This window comes from Dreissena polymorpha, chromosome 1 (assembly GCF_020536995.1).
Source record: "Dreissena polymorpha isolate Duluth1 chromosome 1, UMN_Dpol_1.0, whole genome shotgun sequence".
In the NCBI taxonomy this organism is placed as follows: Eukaryota; Metazoa; Mollusca; class Bivalvia; order Myida; family Dreissenidae; genus Dreissena; species Dreissena polymorpha.
The window spans coordinates 180,212,095-180,228,470 of NC_068355.1; the positions used below are offsets into that span (position 1 = coordinate 180,212,095).

The window sequence follows — 16,376 nt, forward strand, 5'->3', positions numbered from 1 at the left end:
TTTGCCGGTACTTCCGGTCCGCTCGGAGACCTATCGCCAGTGGGCACTTCTGTTCAACAGTTTAACAATAACCGACCAGGATGACGCCATTTCCTGTTCCATCAACGCTCAGGAGGTCGCAAAGTTTGGCATCACCAAGGTGGACACCGCTACCGGAGCTCAGCGTAAGTTTGGTGACGTCATTACGTGAATGTGTAGACGTCGTTACGTGAGTTTGTTGATGGTAATACGTACGTTTACTGACGTTATTTAAATGATGATTATTGTGATAGTGATTAAGTCATTAAAATGATCATGATGATTGTAATAGTGGTGTTGTTGATGAAGAGTAGGAATATAATGATCAGGATACTGCTGCTGCTTATGGCGATGCTGTTATGGTGGTGGTGATGGTGATGATGATGATGATGCTAATGATGATGATGATGATGATGGTGATGATGATGAGGAGGAGGAGGAATATTTGTTAATGCGAGTGTTCAAAGATGGTAAAATAGTTTATATATCGGTGACACCTTTGACTAAGCAATCATGTTAAGGTGCTTTTTTTGACAGGGTTCGACGTCATGACGATTGCCACGCTTGATTACGACTCTGCTACGAGTTACACGATCACCGTCACTTGTACTGACGCTATCAACCCTGTGACGTCATCAAGGACCATCAACTTAGCAGATGACGTAAGCATAGTAAAAATCAATATCTTAAAACTATTTAGGTATTTGTTAAAACGTGTTTTTCGAATAAGTCAAAACGTTTATTGTCAAGCAAATACTGTTAACTGAAGTCGGGGTAAGCGTTCAGCATATAAAACTATTGACAACATACATATGTCTGCATTGGCGTAACTTTTTCCAATATACATTATAGCACTCATTCCGTTGTATTTGTTATTCCACCGCCCGAAAAGTGGGAATATATTTCTTCTAACATATACGTCGGTCGGTCGCAATCGTGATGCATCAATTATCTCCGTCAATCTTTGTAAGATAGATCACAACAATCATGATACATCGACTATTTCCGAGATTCTCCGTAAGATTGATTATGCAACAATTCGTCTCCTGAACCAGACTGTGTAGATCGGGAATTTCGTTTCCCTTTGTTATCAAGAGACCGTTTTGACTTACGACCATCTGAGTTGGTATGCTGGCTACTTGGAAAGAGCAGACGACGCCTTTTACGTTTCTGGTCAAAAGGTCACATGTCAAAGTCATAGTGCTTGTAAGATGAATTTCGTAATAGCAGCAGGGCTAAAGAATGCTTCGATCTTGGATAATCAAGTTCAAGGTCCCGGCACACGGGCAACATCTGTAACATGTAAACTCAATTAATTTCTGCAAGATATATAGATAACGCTTCGACTAACGATATCCCAAACAAGTGTGTTGGTTATTCTTAAAGAAAGGAAGTGGCCAAAAATGTTGAGGTAAATTAACTGGACAGGCGTGTTTTTTTTACATACGATATGTCGTATATATTAGTTCGCTGTCAATATGGAGATGGGATACGCCTGTCGATTTGAACATGAAGAAATCAAAGATCACTAAGGCTTTTGCTATTGAAAAACACAATTTACATACTGATGCATTGGCTGTATGTCGGGGATATGAATATTTTTCGAACATCATTTTTCACTTGTATAGTACTCTTCTGTGGTCGTTATGGCTTCAAGCAGGTAATGATGTTTCCAGATTTAAGAAAAAACATCATTTAATTTACACACTGCTTCAGAAACCCGTTTTCTCCGGACTTCCGGCTACGTTGTCGCCGGCACGTAACGACGGCTTTCAGACGGCGACGTTACTTTGCACGTTCAGCGTCACGGACGCCAACGACCAGATTATTATCACGTGCTTGATACAGTTTAGTAACTTCGAGCTGTTTCGGGAATTCCCGGTACTTCTTCGTCTATTACCGTTTTGTTTAAAGTTTTAATATGACACCAATGACCAAAGTGTGATCATTTGCTAGATACAGGTAAGTAAATTCGGGCTGTTTCGGGAATTCCCCGTACTTCTCAGTCTATTTCTCGTTTTGTTTAAAGTTTTATATGACGCTAACGACCAAAGTGTTATCTTTCGCTCGATATAGGATAGTAACTAGTAGAACTGATCAATAAAAAATCTACATTGTTGTTTCGGGAATTCCAGGTACTAATCTTCTATGTCCATGTTGTTTACAATTTTGTTTTAAGGCTTGTTTTGTTCAAAGTTTTGTTTTGGAAATTGCCGTTACTTTTCCGTCTATTTCCGTTTTGTTTAACGTTTTGTTAAAATATTCAGTAATACCCGGTACTTCCAAACCTTTTCCGTTTTGTTAAAAGTTTGGACATCCCTGTCTTTCTATGTCCATAGCCGTTTGTTTAAATTTCAGTTACCCTGGGTAGCTGTTTTCGATACACACTTTACTTGTATTACAAACAGCTATTTCTATTTATACTTGACATATGTACTACCTGTGAAACAAAATAGAGGGATTAAACTCTTTTAAGTGTAAACAAGCGTTTGAAAAGCATAACACAAATAATAAACTTGTTAGTTTTCGAATATAATCGATTGTTTATCACCTCATGCTCGCAAAAATATAAACCAGTAATTCACGAGTGGCGCAGTCCTAAATGCAAATTACAATTGAGTGGCTCAAAAAACCGGGCTTAACTCATGTAAGTAAAGCGTGGTACTAGATTAGCGGATGCAGTTCGCACAGGCTTATCAGGTACGACACTTTGAACCGAGACCGTATTTTTGTTTAGAAGAGACTTCACTTAAACGAGCAAATTCCATAAAAGATGAAACTGTTGTTCGACCTGCACATGCAAATCTGGGACGACAATTTACCCAAATGCTTTACGTCTAGTTTTCCCAGAACGAGTCTCAATTCATCTTATCACTCGTAAAATAAAATGGACTAAAAAGGGACGACACTTTCCGCTGTTATAATATTTTTTCGTTTAAAGAAAGTCTCTTCTAAGCAAAAGTCAAGTTTAGGCGGAAAGTGTCGTCCCTGTTTTGCCTGCGCGGACTGCACACAAATAACCTCTACTTATCCTGCAGGCGCCGATGGACAGCTTCTTCAACCTGGTTCCCGGCACGGCGCCGACATTTGCGATCTGGGTCAAAGCCAGCGTGACGTTGGACTCAGCGTCATCACTCTCCTCGTTAACGTCCAGTGCGTTGACGACAAATCACCCGCGAATACCATTACCGAAACGTTCACTGTTCCCTTACTTGACGAGGTATTGTGAAATTGTGTTAATTCGTCGGCAAGATATTTCGCAATCGAGATACATCGGCTTTCTCCGGGCTCCTCCGTAAGATAGGCAGATTTAAGCAATAAATCGTCTGCTGATCCAGAGTGGAAATTTTGTGTTTGTTTTTTACTACTTAATAATACTTTCACAGTTGCTTCACTTGATAAGGTACTATAAAATCGTTATATTCGTAACAATGAAATTTCGTGGTTTAAAAAAATGAATTGCTCGTTGACATTTAAATTCGTTGATTTCTGATTTTGGATAAGAGAAAGACAAAAATGCCTCGATCATTTTTTAGCTCATCTATTTTTTGAAAAAAAATTATGAGCTATTGTCATCACCTTGGCGTCGGCGTCTGCGTCGGCGTCGGCGTCCGGTTAAGTTTTGCGTTTAGGTCCACTTTTTTCAGAAAGTATCAATGCTATTGCATTCAAACTTGGTACACTTACTTACTATCATGAGGGGACTGGGCAGGCAAAGTAAGATAACTCTGGCATGCATTTTGACTGAATTATGTGCCCTTTTTATACTTAGAAAATTGAAAATTTTGGTTAAGTTTTGTGTTTAGGTCCATTTTATTCCTTAAGTATCAAAGCTATTGCTTTCATACTTGAAACACTTACTAACTATCATAAGGGGACTGTGCAGGCAAAGTTATGTAACTCTGACTAGCATTTTGACAGAATTATATGCCCTTTTTATACTTGGAAAATTGAAAATTTGGTTATGTTTTGTGTTTAGGTCCACTTTATTCCAACAGTATCAAAGCTATTGCTTTCATACTTGCAACACTTATTAACTATCGTAAGGGGACTGTGCAGGCAAAGTTTGGTTAAGTTTTGTGTTTTGGTCCACTTTACCCCTAAAGTATCATAGATATTGCTTTCATACTTGGAACACTCTTAAACTATCATAAGTGTACAGTAAAAGGACAAGTTGCATAACTCTGGATGTCATTTTTACGGAATTATGGCCCTTTTTTGACTTAGTAACTTTGAATATATGGTTAAATTTTGTGTTTCGATCCCCTTTACTTCTTAAGTATCAAGGCTATTGCTTTCAAACTTCAAATACTTGCATGCAATCATGAGGTTACTGTACCTGGCAAGTTGAATTTTACCTTGACCTTTGAATGACCTTAAATTGTTAAATTTTGCAAAAATTGCCATAACTTCTTTATTTATGATTAGATTTGATTGATACTTTGACAAAACTACTCTTAGCTGACATACCACAATAGACTCCACCCAAACCATCGCCCGTGCCCCCCCCCCCGAATCCCCCCCCTATTGTTTTTTTTTTTTTTTTTTTTTTTTTTAAGATTATTTTACAAATGACCACCGCACCCTCACACTATACCCGCCACCCCACCCCACCCCCTCCCCAAATTTTTTTTTTAAACGGTTAAAAAACAAAACTATTTATTTTGATTATTTTATGTTTGAAATACCGTCCAACCAAGAATCCCCCCCACCCCCCCCCCCCCCACCAGAATCCCCCCCCCCCTAATTTTTTTTTTATTTTTGTTTTAAAATCATCTCACAAATTACCACCACACCCTCACACTATACCCCCCCCCCCCCCCACCTCACCCCCGCCCCCCCCCCCCCCAATTTTTTTTTTAAACGGTTTAACAACACAAATATTTATTTTTATTATTTTATGTTTGAAATACCGTCCAACCATCGCACCCAAGAATCCCCACCCCCAACCCCCCCACCCCCGAATTTATTTTTTTTCCATTTTTTCGCATTTTCGGAAGATAATGTAATAATTGTCCACACCCCCACACAATGCACCCCTCTTCACTCCACCCCTCCCTCCTTTGTGATTGCAAATGAGAGTCCCTTCACCTTTAAAAAGAAAATAGATGAGCGGTCTGCACCCGCAAGGCGGTGCTCTTGTTCTATTTTTCTATTTCTATTTGATTCGCGGATGATCAACGAAAATAACAACAAATGATCTTACAGTATGTTAAGCAAGATTATAATGCTCACACAAAATATAGCTTATCCACATCTGTGACTTCTTCTAGATATTGTGATATTTTCAAAATGTGTGATTTTTCATAGTTTTCATAGCATTAATTATTTTGTGCAAACAAAATGTTGCGCATTTAAATGTGTTATCACATTAAAAACAAACACGAATAAGCCTCTTGGAAAACGTCGCATTAATGCATGTTCGTTCCAGTTGAGCCTTTGCAGTCTGAACGGGATAATCAGGACGATCTTATCCACTTTAAAGGAATTTTTTGTTTACAGTGCGTCTCTTCTAAAATCCATTTAAGCCGGTAATTAATTAATGTCTTATGATATTTTAATATAGATTTTCTTCTTTCTTAAGATAAATGTATAGAAACAATTGTTGGTCGCGACTCGTTTTGTCAAATTGACTGCAAAAAATGGTAAAAAAACCAAATGGATGATGATGATGATGATGATGATGATGATGATGATGATAAAGATATTGATAATGATAACAATGATGGTAATGATGATGATGATGATGATGATGATGATGATGATGATGATGATGATGATGATGATGATGATAATAGTAATAATAATGATCATAATAATAATAAATGAGTGTATTTACTATTCAGCCTCCGACGTTCGTTTCGGGAATTCCCGGAACATCTCCGTCTATTTCCGACTCGACCGTCATCGCGACGTCACTTGGTGTATTCACTGTTACCGACCCCGACACGACATGATATTATACAATGACGTCACATTTTTTTCTTCACGTCCGATTGATATGACGCTTATCAGGAACCAATCTGTTTTCTTATATTATAACTGTTGCAATAATTAAGTAGTGCATCCAAAAAAATCAATCGTAAAACGAGTTACATGTTCCTAGCTTAAAGATCTAGCATCTTATTTTTTTTGTTTTCTAACCACAGGAATTTAAAGCTGGTTCGGTGGCTGTGCGACGCCATTGGGGAAGTTCACAACTACGGACCCGGATACGACATGTTCTGTGACGTCACCTGTGACAACAGTCTATGAGATCAGAAAAATTGCGTCACCGACCGATCCCTAGAAACCGGGTAACAATTGAGTCAAAAATAAATGAGCCGCACTCTGTGAAAAAAGGGGTTAAATGCATGTGCGTAAAGTGTCATCCCATATTAGCCTGTGCAGTATGTATCAGGAACGACTCTTTTCGCTTTTATGATATTTTTCGTTTCAAGAAAGTCTCTTCTTGGAAAATTGTCCGGTTAAGGCGAAAAGTTTCGTCCATGATGAGCCTGTACAGGACCGCGCAGGATGATCTGGGACGACACTCTACCCACATGCCTAAACCCCCATTTTCACAGAGTGCGGTTCATATAAATATTTGAACTGTTGCTGTAAGTATTTAACTTATTTTTATATATAAGTATTTAACACGTCTTAGTAAACGTAACTCATACGAGCCTCGTTCTTGGAAAACGGGGCTTAATGCATGTACGTACAGAGTCGTCTCAGAATAGCCTGTGCAGTCCGCGTACGCTCATCAGAGACGAGATTTTCCGCTTTGAAATATTAATTGTGAGGGCTGAAATCTAGTTCCATTGTATTACAGAGTTCGAAGTGTGGATCAGAAACGCCGTTACCCAGGCCTCTATCGACTTCAATGACTAGGCTGTTCCGCTGCCGCTAACAATCAAGTGCACAGACGGAAACGTTGTCAATGACATCACGGGGATGTTTAACGTCAACATCGTCGACTCGGTAAGTTGCGTTCACGTTTTTAACCCATGTATGCCTAGTGGACTCTCCCATCCTTCTAGATGGGATCAAGTTCTTTCCAAAATTAGCGATGTACAGTAATTTTATAACTATAGTTAGAATATTTCTTACAGAAATTCATTTAAGCAAACAGCGCAGACCCTGATGAGACGCCGCATCATTCGGCGTCTCATCTGGGTCTACGCTTTTTACCAAGGCCTTTTTACTAGACGCTAGACATAAATGGGTTAAAGGATATGGAAATCCTAATGAATTGCTTGAGGAGCATTATACTGTTTGTATATTGTGTATGCTCTTTCAAAAAAGACCAATCCTGATTTTTTTAAATACATTCTCAAGAACTGATGCAATTCATATAAACAGTGACACTTTGTTTCGAGTGTTTGTCGCTTGAACCCAAAAACGCAAATTGCGCGTAGCTATGCCGGCAGCAACAACTTATTCCGAGTCTATAATGTTTGACATATATATTTGCTATCGAGAGAAACGTTCATTTTTTGGCTTGAGCCGATGTTGTTAGCTTGAGGGTTTAACAACGTTTTGTTGAAAGATACGAGCCTATTTCTGAGAAGACCGGGTTTGATGCGTGGGACTTTTAAAGTGTTGTCCCATATTAGCCGGTGCAGACAGCACTGTTTTAAACGTGTGGTCTTCGATTATTGATAAAAAGTATTGACTTGACTTTGTTCTAGCTAGAAATTCAGTGAATATCCATGCCAAATGGTAGCTAGTAACAGAAAATCTTTGATAGTGATGACGTAATATCCCGTGTAATGATTTTATTATTTGACTTCAGCCACCGGTTTTCACTGCACTGCCTGCTACCGGATCTAACATTTTCGACGGTCTCAAACAGGCCACCGAAACCCTTCACACATTCAGCGTCACCGATAGCGACGACACCGTTACGTGCTCTGCAAGAGCGCCGGAAAACGCCCTTTCTGAAGTGGTCGCCGGCGTGGCACCAAGTAATAAACTGGAAAAATCAATACCAATTTAATCCTCGTTCTGGGAAAACTGGGCTTAATGCATGTGCTTTAAAAGTGGTCTCTGAGTGGACCCAGGCTAAAAGGTGACGACACTTTTCGCTTTTATATGTTGTTTTCGTTTTTATGAAGTCGATTCTACACGAAAATCCAGCTTAAGCAGAAATTGTCGTCCCTGATTAGTCTGTGTAGACTGCACATGATAATCTGGGACGACACTTTACGACCATACATTTAGCCTAGTTTTAAATGAAAAGACTCAATGGAGTCACGGATAAATGCGTTTTAAGGTCACATCAGTTTCAGTTTTATATGACCTCGTATATAATACTTATTTTTAATTGGCTAAGTCAGATAACGCGGAGACGTTATTTTCTACTGTATGCAATCACAGTTGTGCCTTTTATCATACCGTTATGGTGATTTCAACGTTATACACGGTGCAGGATCAACAGGGGGTTCACAGGGCTTTACACACGAGCTGGACAGAATGTAAACAAAACGTTAAGAACTTTATTTTGCAAATATCTTAAGTTATTGAGATACATTTGCACAAATCTTTTGTGCGTACAAGAAAGTTTTTTATCCAGCATTTTATTCCGATAGCTTAAGATTAAAGAACACATCATTGAATACGTCTGAAATCGGTGCCTAAATTTCATACAGCGTGCAGCATAGGCGTGTACATGAATGCGTTACAAATCAATTTTTGGAAAAGAACACAGGCTTATTAAATCAATTAATTCTGATGTATTTCACATTGCCATAAGCAGCATTAAAACTGTCTTTTATGCACAAGTTGAACATCTCAAGAAAAATTGTTTAAACAAATTATTTGAAGAAGCACCACAAAATTAATTGGATTCCTGCATCAGCGCTAATAACAAACATTTATCGAGCAAGTTGCCAAAAGAGGGCATTGAATAAGAACATGGATGAAATAAGTGAGTTTAAAGCACGGACATCGGTTAAAAATCCCCACTATTTGGTATAAACACGTGCGAACGTCGAGAAGTCTTCTTGCTTATAATAACAATGTTATGTAATGTTTCATTTGAATGTTGTTAATCGTCGGTGAAGTAGGATTATATAACGCATTTTTTCAGATAAAAACATTTTTAACACTGGGTATGGACGCGTGATCGGAAAACGGGGTTAAATGCATGTTGGAAAAGTGTCGTCCCAGATTAGCCCATGTTAATTAGCACAGGCTAATCAGGAAAGGCACTTTTCGCCTAAACTTTGTTTACCAATAAGAGACTTTCCTCACAAGATAAATGCAAAAAAGAGCGGAACGTATCGTCCCTGATTAGCTTGTTCGGACTTCACAGGCTAATATAGGACAACACTTTATGTCCCGTTATCCCTATTGTCCTTGATTAGCTTGTTTTTACTGCACAGGCTTACATAGGACGACACTTTACGCACATGCATTAAGCCCCTTTATCCCAGATTGAAGCTCATATAATTCATCGCTTGAACGTTTTCAGGATTTACAGTTAACGTAAGGATGGGGGTTACGCTAAGAGCAGAGAACGGACCTTACGTCATCAACGTCGACTGCTCAGATGGCGACAATGACGTCACTGCGACGTTCACACAACCAGTGATGGATACGGTAAGTTGTCTTTCGTTGGCAAATTTACCGGATTTACCGAAAACCTAACAAATAAACCGGTATGTAAGTTTTCAACAATAGATGTTCAAGTAAATGTCGTTACACCGAAACCAAAGGAAACCAAACAGTCATCCCGACCAATGTGCCTTCAAAAATAGATGTTCAAATTAATGTTGTTATACTGGAACAAAATGATAACCAAAAAGATCATCCCTTCAAATGTTCCCTCAACAATAAATGTTCCCGCTCATGTGGTTACACCGAAACCAAATGTAAACCGAAAGTCATCACGGCACCTTAAAAAGTGCCCAAATAATAGATGTTCAGATACATAAGGTTATGGTAACCAAAAAAAATAAAAATGACGCCTGGCTGTTAAAGGGATTATTTTGATTGTCCTTCTGTTTTGGCAGCCGCCGACCGTTGTATCCGGGATCCCCTGAAGTTCCCCAACGTATCTGACGCCACTGTCACGCAGACGTTACTCGGGAAGTTTACAACTACAGACCCAGATACGGCGCGCTCTATGACGTCACCATCCACCACCGTGTATGAGATCAGAAATGTGACGTCACCGGTGAATGTTTCTCAGCCAGGTGAATAGTCATTAGAACCATTAGTACACAGTTAGTTTAGTTTAAGCCTATTTATTTTAGCTCAGTTGCATTGCAAGCCTAAGACTTATCGTAACGCTATCGAGTCCTTTTCTTTTCTTGGGTAGAAATAGAACATAGTGTATTTTGGGGAGATCTCAAGATCGCTATCACAGTGGGGATCGGACCCATGACCTCCTGGTCATGCCGCATCATGCGGCGTCTCATCTGGGTCTACGCTGTTTGCCAAGGCCTTTTTTCTAGACGCTAGGCATAAATGGGTTAATTTCCGTCAGAATTATCTTATTATATATATATATAAGGCGCAGTCAGTCACTATAACACGTTGTCAACCAGTATAAGGCGCTGTCAGTCGCTATAACACGTTGTCAACCAGTATAAGGCGCTTTCAGTCTTTATAACACGTTGTCAACCAGTATAAGGCGCTGTCAGTCTTTATAACACGCTGTCAACCAGTATAAGGCGCTATCGAGTCCTTTTCTTTTCTTGGTTAGAAATAGAACATAGTGTATTTTGGGGAGATCTCAAGATCGCTATCACAGTGGGGATCGGACCCATGACCTCCTGGTCATGCCGCATCATGCGGCGTCTCATCTGGGTCTACGCTGTTTGCCAAGGCCTTTTTTCTAGACGCTAGGCATAAATGGGTTAATTTCCGTCAGAATTATCTTATTATATATATATATAAGACGCAGTCAGTCACTATAACACGTTGTCAACCAGTATAAGGCGCTGTCAGTCGCTATAACACGTTTTCAACCAGAATAAGGCGCTGTCAGTCGCTATATCACGTTGTCAACCAGTATAAGGCGCTGTCAGTCTTTAAAACACGTTATCAACCAGTATAAGGCGCTGTCAGTCGCTATAACACGTTGTCAACCAGTATAAGGCGTTGTCAGTCGCTATAACACGTTGTCAATCAGTATAAGGCGATGTCAGTCGCTATAACACGTTGTCAACCAGTATAAGGCGCTGTCAGTCGCTATAACACGTTGTCAACCAGTATAAGGCGATGTCAGTCGCTATAACACGTTGTCAACCAGTATAAGGCGCTGTCAGTCGCTATAACACGTTGTCAACCAGTATAAGGCGCTTTCAGTCTTTATAACACGTTGTCAACCAGTATAAGGCGCTGTCAGTCTTTATAACACGTTGTCAACCAGTATAAGGCGCTGTCAGTCGCTGTAACACGTTGTCAACCAGTATAAGGCGCTGTCAGTCTTTATAACAAGTTGTCAAAAAAAGACCATAGTGTGTTGTGTAATTTCAGGAAATCCTCCAGTTAGGATAAGAAGTTTATTGCGGCTGATGTTGACACATATCTCTATGAGGTTAGGGGAAACATTGGTGAACGCTGCCTGCCCGACAACACGAAAATGTTGGCTCTGTACAAGGTCAACCCCAACGCTGAGTGGGTCTTGAAACACAGACAACGCATGAAAGCCGATTAACCGCATCTTAAAATTGTTCGACAGAGACTGAAATTTTGCTGGCAGAGAGAATGGGCAAAACCTCGTATTTAGCGGTTCTGACAAAAGCCCTCCATCCCATTTCTGTGTATAGCTCTCATTTCCATTTAGAGCTCCAATAACTATTTTGAGCTCCCATTTCTATTTAGAGCTCACTTGTGTTTTTAGAGCCCTAATGTCTGTTTAGAGCTCCAATTTATATGTATTACTCCCATTACTATTTAAAGCTTCTTTGTTATTGTATGTTTTCTGCAAAGTATTATACATGTATTATAATTACTGATGCTGGCCCTTTTTGACCCATATCCGAAAGTGTTGTCTCATTACATTTAATGTTATGTGCATCACAAATGTTGCGCTAAGTTATTTCGTGTGTTTGTATACTCGATGACTATTAGGAATATGTTCTATAATAGTAAATATGGCTATACACATGTTATTAAATACGTCTGAAGATGAAAGGGTGTGTTTGTATTTTTTGTTGTTGTCAGACTTAATCCTTGTATAAATTTGTATTTGGGACAACAGGGCTTAATGAATGTGCGTAGAGCATCTTTCCAGAATAGCCAGTGCAGTCCGTACGGGCTAATAAGGGTGGACACTTTCCGGCGGATTTTTTAAGCGTAAAGGAAGTAAACAAAAATCCCGTCTATACGGGAAGTGTCGTCCCTGATAAGCCTGTGCGGACAGCATTAAGCCCTGTTTTCTCAGAGTGCGGCTCATTATAATCCATGTTTGCGATTGAATAGGAATACTTAAGGGTATTTACCATAAACTCCCTGGTTTAATGAAAGAAATTTCTGATGTAAACACCATCACCAGCACATATTGGGCATTCCACACTTTATAGCCGCTTAATTTTCCGAGCAATTAAAACATACCAATATAAAATCATGTAAGTTACCTTTGTACCCATTGATCTCCATACTCAAATACTGTAAACTTAACTCAAAAACAAAAAATGACAGAAAAAGATCATGTCCCGAATAATAATGCGTTTTACAGTATAGACTTCAATGACTAGTTTTATGTATTCTTCACCATTAAGGCATAATAATGAACGTATCGAAACTACTGGAAATGCGTCCCTGGGTTCTCGCTGTGATTTGTGTTGGAAGCTTAAAGTGATATTATGGGCATCTAACAGTATGAAGGCGTCTATCGCAACCGTTGTGTTTATTTCTGGTGTGTTCACTTCATATACACTTATATTTGTTAATGCAGCATCAACCTACTAAAACAATATGCTGGAAAGAGCAAAATAATCCATTTGAATGTCAACCGTACTTTCGTTTTGACAACTGACGACAGAAATGATTCGATGAACGATGTGAGTCTTAATGCAGTTTTCATGCAGATTCGTTCATACGACACAAAGACACAATTTTGTTTTACGGATCGTTTCGGCTTAGAGGACTGGGTGAGTCATTTAAAATATAGAAAATAATACATATTTTTTGTAAACAACTGGTAGCAAGATGAGTTGTAGATAATGGGTCAGTTACCACATTTTAACTAATTCTTTTGACCTGTTAATTCTTTTCAGCTCAATTCAACAGTGAAAAAATGCCCATACTATCACTTTAACAATTGTTTATTTTCACACTGTCTTGTTTATCTATTCATCCATTCATTTTTTAACATGATCGTCCGTGTTAGTGGGATAAACAACTCTCAAATCTTGAATGCAGCGATTAGGTGTAATGAAATGTTTTATTTTCCGTAGTTCAAAATACAACAAATGCTTAAATATAATGGTTAGAGTTAACCACCAATCACTCAAACATCAATAATTCTTTAAGGGGTCCATATATCGGAAAAGTAGCACCGGAATCGGATTCAGGAAGACAAAATCACATAGATTGGACTATCTTATTGTTTTATTTCACTGGAATGTAAGGTGTACTGGGTTTTGCGCTTCTATTAAAAGGGTGCTGCATTCTTATCGAAATGCACATTTTAAACTCAATAATTCTTTAACGAGTTGAGACATCGAAAAATTAACACCGGATTCAGATTCAGCGACACAAATTCATAGAGATTTCACTATCTTATTGTTTGATTTCGATGGAGCGAACGAGCTAGCGAGCGAGCGTATTTCATTTGTGAAGGTAAATAGGACTGCGTGAGAAAAGGGTGCTTAATGCAAAACAGTTTTTGATTATAACTTTTTTATTTTTATGTTTTTTTCAATTTTTTTTTCAAACTTTTAAACAACACTATAAACTGTTTATGTTTTACTGAAAACAAAAAAAAATATTTTTTTTTCATTATATGATACATATGTATTTTTTTATTTATTTTTTAAAAATTGATAACTTTTGAACGGCTGTAGATATCTTAAAAATTCCAACGAATTCGTGATCAGCGTGGTCATAGGCATATAGAGAAAAACATCTGTTTATTTTATTTCAACGTTTTTTTTTTATTAAATAAATTATTTATTTATGTTTTAAATGTTACGGACATAACATTCCGCATCTATCGCTTCAATATCATGTTCTTAATTCTATCCAACAATTCTGCATTATAAAACAAACGTTTACAATATAGTTAGGAAACTAAATCACTCGCATCATGCCAACAACTGAGTCTGGGATTGAAGCCGGATCGCCTTGGTGAGAAGCGTGTATACCGTAAAACAAAAGAGTGTCTTTGTGTCGTATGAACGAATCTGCACTAAAACTTAATTGAGATTCACAAAGTACGGATGATATTCAAATGCATTAGTTTTCTTTTTCCGGGATGTTGTTTTAGTATGTTGATACTGCATTAACAAATATACATGTGTATGAAGTGAAAACACCAAAAATAAACAACGGTTGCGATAGACACCCATACGCTGTTAGATGCCCATAATATCACGTTAAAGAGCAACCGACATTGATTGCTATTAAAATCGTTGATTATACACTGATTGATACCCAGGACAAAATGTTCAGTACATAACCCAGAGGGGTAAATGAGAAAACCCAATAGTGACCAGCCTGGCAGCCTCAAACTGTATGCGGCTTCGGTCAGTATACGATTTGGGGTTGCCTGACTGGTCAAGAGTATATTTACGCAGTTATTACTTAGTTGACACTGCATCGGATGAACGGCCGACGTTTATGGTTCTGCCTTTTCTTTGCATCAGAGTGTGCAAGGCTAGTATCAGTTTTAAAGATCAATCGATCTTATTCCGAAAGATGCAATCAAAAACGTATATCACGCAGCTTCTAAGAAAATCACATTCGCCCAAATGCAAGCGAGCGATAAACCTTCACCTCAATAAATGTACCACAAACTCTCGTCTGTCAACGTCGCTGCCAATGAAATACATGTTGCAGACACACTTAGGAAACAGTTGATAACCACTAAAGGAATGGGCGCGATCGCGAAATGGCTTTTCATCCAGAAGAGAAAGAGAACTCGCTACAAATAGGCACTACTTTCGACAATCACCACGTGAAGCAAATATCTTAGTGTGTTTTCACCATAAATCAGCCAATCGTGATGCAGCGACTATTTCCGGAATCCCCGGCAAAATGGGAAAATTACCATAACTATTTCCGGAATCCCTCCCAAAATGTGAAAATTACCATAATTAACCAGACAGTAGCGCATGCCCACAACATAGTCCGCATACACAGCAACTCTGAGTCTCTTCGCAAGTGCTTTTAATGCTACAGTACAGTGCACACAACATACATTCATTTATCTCTTGCGCTAATCATCACCGCTCAATAACAAATCACTCAAAACACATTACGAAATCCGCTTCGAACTAATTTTCACATCCACTTCTACTTTCCTTTTGCTGCTTTCACGAGCCTGATGCTTTCACTTTCACTTTACTGGCGCAATCCGCAATTACATGACTTTGCTCACATACGCACGCAAATTAACAAAGCAACATATCACATACATAGAGTAAATACACAAATAACAACGTACTAAATCACTTGGCTTATATCTTTGCTCTTCTCAAAAATCACTGCCATCAAATGCCCCTCATACGCGCTATTCGCTATGTCGACAACAGCCCTTTCAACATAGTAGTACATAGCCCTACAGCAACAACAACAAGCGATTGAGGAAAGACACAATGAATTTCTCGCAAGTTAGCAGTCAGAATAGCTTTGTCAGGGCTTTTTTTCCTGACTTTGTGAAGCGGCCCTGGCACCCTCACTTTGTGAAAAAATGAGTCGTGAACTTTTCAAAATTGTGAAAAAATGATTCGTGAACTTTTCAAAATTGTGAAAAATTGAGTCGCGAACTATTCAAAATTGTGAAAAATTGAGTCGCGAACTTCTTAAAATTGTGAAAAACTGAGCCGTGAAATTGTTGAAATTGTGAAAAACGGCCAATTTTGTAAAAATTCACGGCCCTGTTAGGTTTGTGAATTGTCCCTATCAAAATTGTGAAATGTCCTTCCAGGGCCACTCGCAAAGAAGGAAAAAAAGCCCTGTTTGTATCAATGTATAATGCACACCGACTTGTTAAATCACCATTTACCAGGTGAATACAACTTCACGATGTTCCAACGACTTTTTTTTTCAAAATTCAAAACTTAACGAAAGCCCAGTAAACTCTCTAATCTGATCGAGTGTGATTTGATTTTATTTTATTCGAGTTTAAACGTCGTGCTGATAATGGCGATGATGATGACGATGATGATGATAATGATGATGATAAAAATGATGATAAT

At 38.6% G+C, this 16,376-nt stretch overlaps 2 protein-coding genes across 2 annotated transcripts in view; both read left to right on the forward strand.

The window, feature by feature from the left end:
* Window positions 1-238: 238 nt before the first annotated feature.
* Window positions 239-16,376, forward strand: part of LOC127864685 (uncharacterized) — a 29,025-nt gene continuing 12,887 nt past the window's right edge. Inside the window, exons 1-3 of the mRNA XM_052404577.1 lie at window positions 239-680; window positions 1,735-1,899; window positions 3,057-3,238. The gene's annotated coding sequence lies outside the window, so the exon portion shown is untranslated. The remainder of the gene's footprint in view (window positions 681-1,734; window positions 1,900-3,056; window positions 3,239-16,376) is intronic.
* LOC127863932 (uncharacterized) lies at window positions 6,049-12,061 on the forward strand. The gene is made up of 6 exons (XM_052403619.1): window positions 6,049-6,314; window positions 6,833-6,981; window positions 7,796-7,967; window positions 9,476-9,603; window positions 10,017-10,199; window positions 11,488-12,061. The coding sequence occupies exons 2-5, from the start codon at window positions 6,955-6,957 to the stop codon at window positions 10,044-10,046; spliced, it is 357 nt and encodes a 118-aa protein (XP_052259579.1). The 5' UTR covers window positions 6,049-6,314; window positions 6,833-6,954; the 3' UTR covers window positions 10,047-10,199; window positions 11,488-12,061.